The 4,908-nt window shown below is 43.2% G+C and overlaps 1 protein-coding gene across 1 annotated transcript; it reads right to left on the reverse strand.

Moving 5' to 3' along the window:
* Nucleotides 1–2,744: 2,744 nt before the first annotated feature.
* On the reverse strand, nt 2,745–4,190 carry LOC119253212 (DCN1-like protein 1). The gene has a single exon (XM_037520819.2). The coding sequence runs from the start codon at nt 4,154–4,156 to the stop codon at nt 3,377–3,379; it is 780 nt and encodes a 259-aa protein (XP_037376716.1). The 5' UTR covers nt 4,157–4,190; the 3' UTR covers nt 2,745–3,376.
* Nucleotides 4,191–4,908: the final 718 nt, after the last annotated feature.

Raw genomic sequence — 4,908 nt, forward strand, 5'->3', positions numbered from 1 at the left:
CCCTGCTGGACCGGCCCCTACCCAATGGTTCCGATGACACCCATGGCTGTAAAAGTGGCTGGAAGAAGCCACTGGATCTGTTAGGGGGAAAAGATGTCCTGAGCAAGCTCCATACAGGCTTTATGGACTCCACCCCCACTCCAGATCAAAGCCATCAAAACGTTGGGAAAGACAAATCCCATCACCAAAAGGGTTGCTGGGACCTGAGGGTGGAGTTAAGCAGCCAGGTTTGGTATAAAACCAGACACTGTGGATCTTGGAGCTCTCTCTTGGAGTCACGGCTCTTGACTCGCTGCCAGCTCTCAGCAAGCTTTTGGGATTCCAGGTCAGTGGACTGGGTGGGATGCATTTAAGACTTTATCTCCCTCTTTTCTCCCTGAGTTGTACATTTCCTCATTTTCCTTCCCTTGTAAATAAACCTTTTATTAATCTTTTGTGTGTGCCTACAGTAGAGTATTAATAAGTCCCTTTAACGCAGACGGGTGAGGACCCACAGTCAGGCAACCGGTTTTATATCTGGGTTGCCCTGTAACAGATCCCCCACACGCAAGTCAAAAAGCAAACTGACGCGTCAGCTTTGCCGCCAAAGCCGAAACATTGGACTATCTCCAGGGAGCCCAGACGGGATTCGTTGAAGATAAGACTGACTCTTTCAAAATATTAATTGTAATTTACTTACTGCTTAGCTTTTCCTCAGCTAATACAGGGGCTAACCCTCATGTACCAAAATCCTATGGTGGGAACTTAGAAAAACCACCACGGGGAAGGTCATTCAGTCCTTCGAGACACCGGGGCAGGCGGTCTTCCCGGTTGACCTCTGACACGGTTATCTGGGTACCGGGGGATCAACCTGGGGTAACCAAACCACCCTGTACAGCTGTGGGTCTTCCTTCTTTGAGGGTACCTTCAGACCACTGACTGTTGTATTTGCCCGGCTAACGGGGTCCGTTCTGTCAGGGAACTGGCCAGTATCACTGTGGGCTGAGCCCTTAGCCGCTTGGACGAGTTCCCAGCTCACCTCATCCTTGAGCGCCAGATGTCGAACAATTCTTGCCCTCGCTGTAACCTCGTCCAGATTGTAGTCATGTTGTGGAGCCCCTATTTTGTTGGGCACCTGGGAATCCCAACGTTCCTGGGGCATCAGGTATGTTCTGTCGGGGGCCAAGACCCATGGGATGAGTTCACAATTCAAAAACTCCCTCTGACTCTGCCCCCTCCCGGTGGCCCCGTACTGTGCCAGCCATTGTTAGAAACTTTTTTTTAATGTGTATATAATTTTTTTTTGTTTAAGATTTATTTATTTACTTATAGAAGCACTGGTACAATCAGAAGCGCGGGAGAGTGAGAGAACTCACCAGAGTGGGGAACAGACAGGTAGAAGGACCGAACTACACTGCTGAGGGGAGCAGCGGGCGGCAGGAGAGGTCTGCGTGCCATGTGGGACCGTCGCCCAGTGGCACGGGATCGAACCTCCAAACGGCTGCGGTGCTGCAGAGACTGCTGGAAGCTTCTCAGCCCAGCACTCAACCACTGAGCTACCAGGGGAGGCCTGTGGGTATATAAAATTTTAATAATGATAGCAATTTTAACATTGAGTTAGAAAATAATTATATTTTTTTAAATCAATAAGAAAAGAGAAAGTTTATATGAGAAGTACGAAATAGAAAAGTTTGCCAGAGGATAGGTAGAAGGAGATGGGGAAATTTTTTAACCCAACTACATAACCACAGCTCTCATTCTTCCATTGTAAAATTACTAGGTACTCTGGGCCTAATCATGGCAACTGAAAAGATAGAACAAACTTTCTTTTGAATTTGACAAGCAAATATCAATCTATAGAAGCTTTTCAGAGCTAAGTCGTTAACACTGAGAAATAATGGTGGATTTATATGAGGAATTAAAACAGTGGTTGTTGACATCAATTTATATGAGACACTTTACCATTACTTTTAGAAAAGTACAATGGCAATTATGAAAAGTGGTTAATATAAATAAAATCTATATTTGAGCTAATACATACTGATGATCTAATTAAAGAAAGTTACAAATTTCCTCTGGTAATGGAAAATAAAGGAAATGAACAATTATTTAGCTCCTGTATGTGTCCCCAACTCGGCTAGATATTTTGCATACATTATTTCACTTCATCTTTACAATAATCCTAAAATCAGCATTATTATCAGAGTTGAATAAAAGAGTTCAGCAAAATTAAAGATGATGGCCCAAGGTGAATCAGATATTAGACTCAAAGCTGGGATTTGAGTCTTAGAGCTGAAAAGTTACATTTTCTTTTATTTCACTAAACATTTTCAGAAGATACAAAATGAAATCTGAGCATTTCAGATTCTTGTGCAATAGTAAGCTTGAGTGGTAGAGTATATTATTGAGAGGACCTGTAACTGGTGGCTGAAGTCATAGACTGTTACGTGAGGACAAATAGCCCCAGGGAAAATGCTAAAAAGTATCGAATTTTGGGGTGGAGCTACTGATTAGAATATAAAAGACTGCTGAAGGAGGCACAGATGGATTCAGTCTTCGGAATTCAAAGTTCTTAAATCTTCAGCATTGGGGTCAGCAGTTTCCAGGCCCCATTACACTGATCAACCAGAAGGCTATTGTGGGCCTCTGAAGATAGAGGCCTCTAGCAGCCAACCTCAGAGAAAAAAGTTTGGAGGCTTTGCAATTAGTCAAGCGATTAAAACTGTTCCCGTTTTTTGCTGGATACTCTTTTTTTTTTTTTTTTCAGGTAGGCACACCAAGTCATCCTAAAAATTTTTCATGTTGGTTATTTTGACATTTTTTTCATTGGATACTCTACTCACATCAACAATACATGTGATTTGCCAGAAAAAAAAAAATCCCCCCAAACCAAAACACCATTCCATATCCAGTACACTTAAATATATCACTCTCATTGGAAGTGCTATCAGCACAGTCTTTGCAACTAGCCCAAAGCATATAGTTTAGAAGTTTTTATAATTGTATGTGATGTTCATGTTTAATTCTTATGCCAAACTATTTTCTGATGAAGACAGCATTGTGCTTTATGCAAGAATGAAAAACCTCAAAATAATCACCATAAAGTTTTAAGACTTATGGGAGAATAAACTAGGATGATCCAAAGATATAAGATGAAATCCACAATGTTGGAATTATAAATGTTTAGAGCAGCCCAGACTAGAAGACAAGCCCAAACCACCATTAGAAGGATGAAATATGATATGGTCCAAGATGTATCCTTAAAGTTTTGTCTCAACCCTCAGTCTGAATTTTGAGGATTGATCTTCAGTTCAGTCCAGCCAGCAGAAATTGACTGTGCAATTTTCCGTTGTATTTATTGTACAGACTATGTACATACTAGAAGGTTCCTTTAGTGCTACACTGTTGTACTTTTTGTCCCAGCAATTTGAGGGCGTGCAAATTCCACAAAGTCATCAATAAGAACAGGCCATGCTCCTTCTTCATCATAATTAGACATGTCATCTGCAATCATTGTACTGAAGTCTAAAAGAAGATTCCAAGTATCTTTTGGTATTGATCGTTTATGATGATCCAACAAAAATTTATTCCATAAATCTAAGAATTTAAATCTTCCATTAAGCACTAAATTCCAGTAGGCAATGGCTATTTCTAGATCTAATCTTTTTTGTCCTGGATTCTTTGCAAAATTAAAAGTAAACTGGTAAAAATCCTTAAATCGTCCTGGCTCTTTCAATTCTTGTTCCATCTTGGGTATCTGGGCCTTTAGTTTTTCTATGCTGTCACATCCTAATTCTGTCATGCCATCCATGAACTCCTGTTTAGAGAACTCACACTGTGTTGCTGCTCTGAACTTCCATGCAATAATTAACACACTAATGCTGGCTGGATCGAGTGCCAAGTCATCATAGAATTGCTGTATACCATCTATTCCAATTTTATTTTCATCTTGAGGATCTTTGTATCTATTGTATAGTTGTTCTAGCTTCTTCCTGTCCAGTGATCCTTTTACACTCTCTCGTATATAAAGTTCAGGATTTTGGAAAAAATTGTCTGTTGCAACATCTAACTTCCAGTCATTTTGGAACAGACAACTTACAGCTGTTTTTTCACTAGATTGTGTGAAGATCATAAACTGACGAACTTTATACTTCGGCGATGATTTCAACTTGTTCATGTTGGTGTCCTCCAGGCCTCTCCCCTCCTCCTCTGGCTCCTCTCATGGGCTCGCCAGGTTCCCGCTCATGCGCAGTGCGGGGCGGCCCTGGCGCGGCCTAGGGAGGCAGCTCCCGGCCTCCGGGAGGTGGAGGAACTGGGGCGGGCATCGGGCGGCCAGGGCGGGGCTTCCCCCAGGCGCGGGGGTCCCCCTGCTGGAAACTCTTGATGCAGTTTTGATTATGTTAACCATACCACTCCCAACCTCACTAACGACTGCTGGCTCTGTTTAAACCCTGAGTCGCTGTACTATGTGGGAGTGGGAGCACATTGCTCCATGGGCTCCCAACCGCAAAATATCAGGATTATGTGTTTAACCCAAGTCAATCAAAAGTCTCTCTGCCCTTAGGGACGTCACCCTAAACTGACCCTGGGGGATGTCCAGGGACAGGGAGTGTGCCTCAAAACGTCAGCCTATAATGTAGCTAGATCCCCTTATCACTCTTCCTGTACCTATATCATCGATGTTAACTCCATAACTACTTGTCAGAGTGCATCAGAGCTCCAGTACTTTGAAGCCCCTGACAACACATGGTCCGCTTGTTTGTCAGGCATCACCCCTTGTGTGTCCAGCCAGTACTTCAATGGGACTAACTGGGACGAATTTTGCATCCTCGCGCACCTCTTTCCCCGAGTCTACTTCTGTGATGGGGAGGCCAGAAGGGAACACCTTGGCATCTCGTGAACCTGGACGGGCTGCTCCCCACGGGCAGT

The sequence above is a fragment of the Talpa occidentalis genome, unplaced genomic scaffold (genome assembly GCF_014898055.3).
Source record: "Talpa occidentalis isolate TD23 unplaced genomic scaffold, MPIMG_talOcc4v2.1 talOcc4.2, whole genome shotgun sequence".
Classification (NCBI taxonomy): domain Eukaryota; kingdom Metazoa; phylum Chordata; class Mammalia; order Eulipotyphla; family Talpidae; genus Talpa; species Talpa occidentalis.

Excerpts from the sequence above, each read along its gene's own strand:
- LOC119253212 (XM_037520819.2), bottom strand. The coding sequence starts at position 4,156 with ATGAACAAGTTGAAATCATCGCCGAAGTATAAAGTTCGTCAGTTTATG.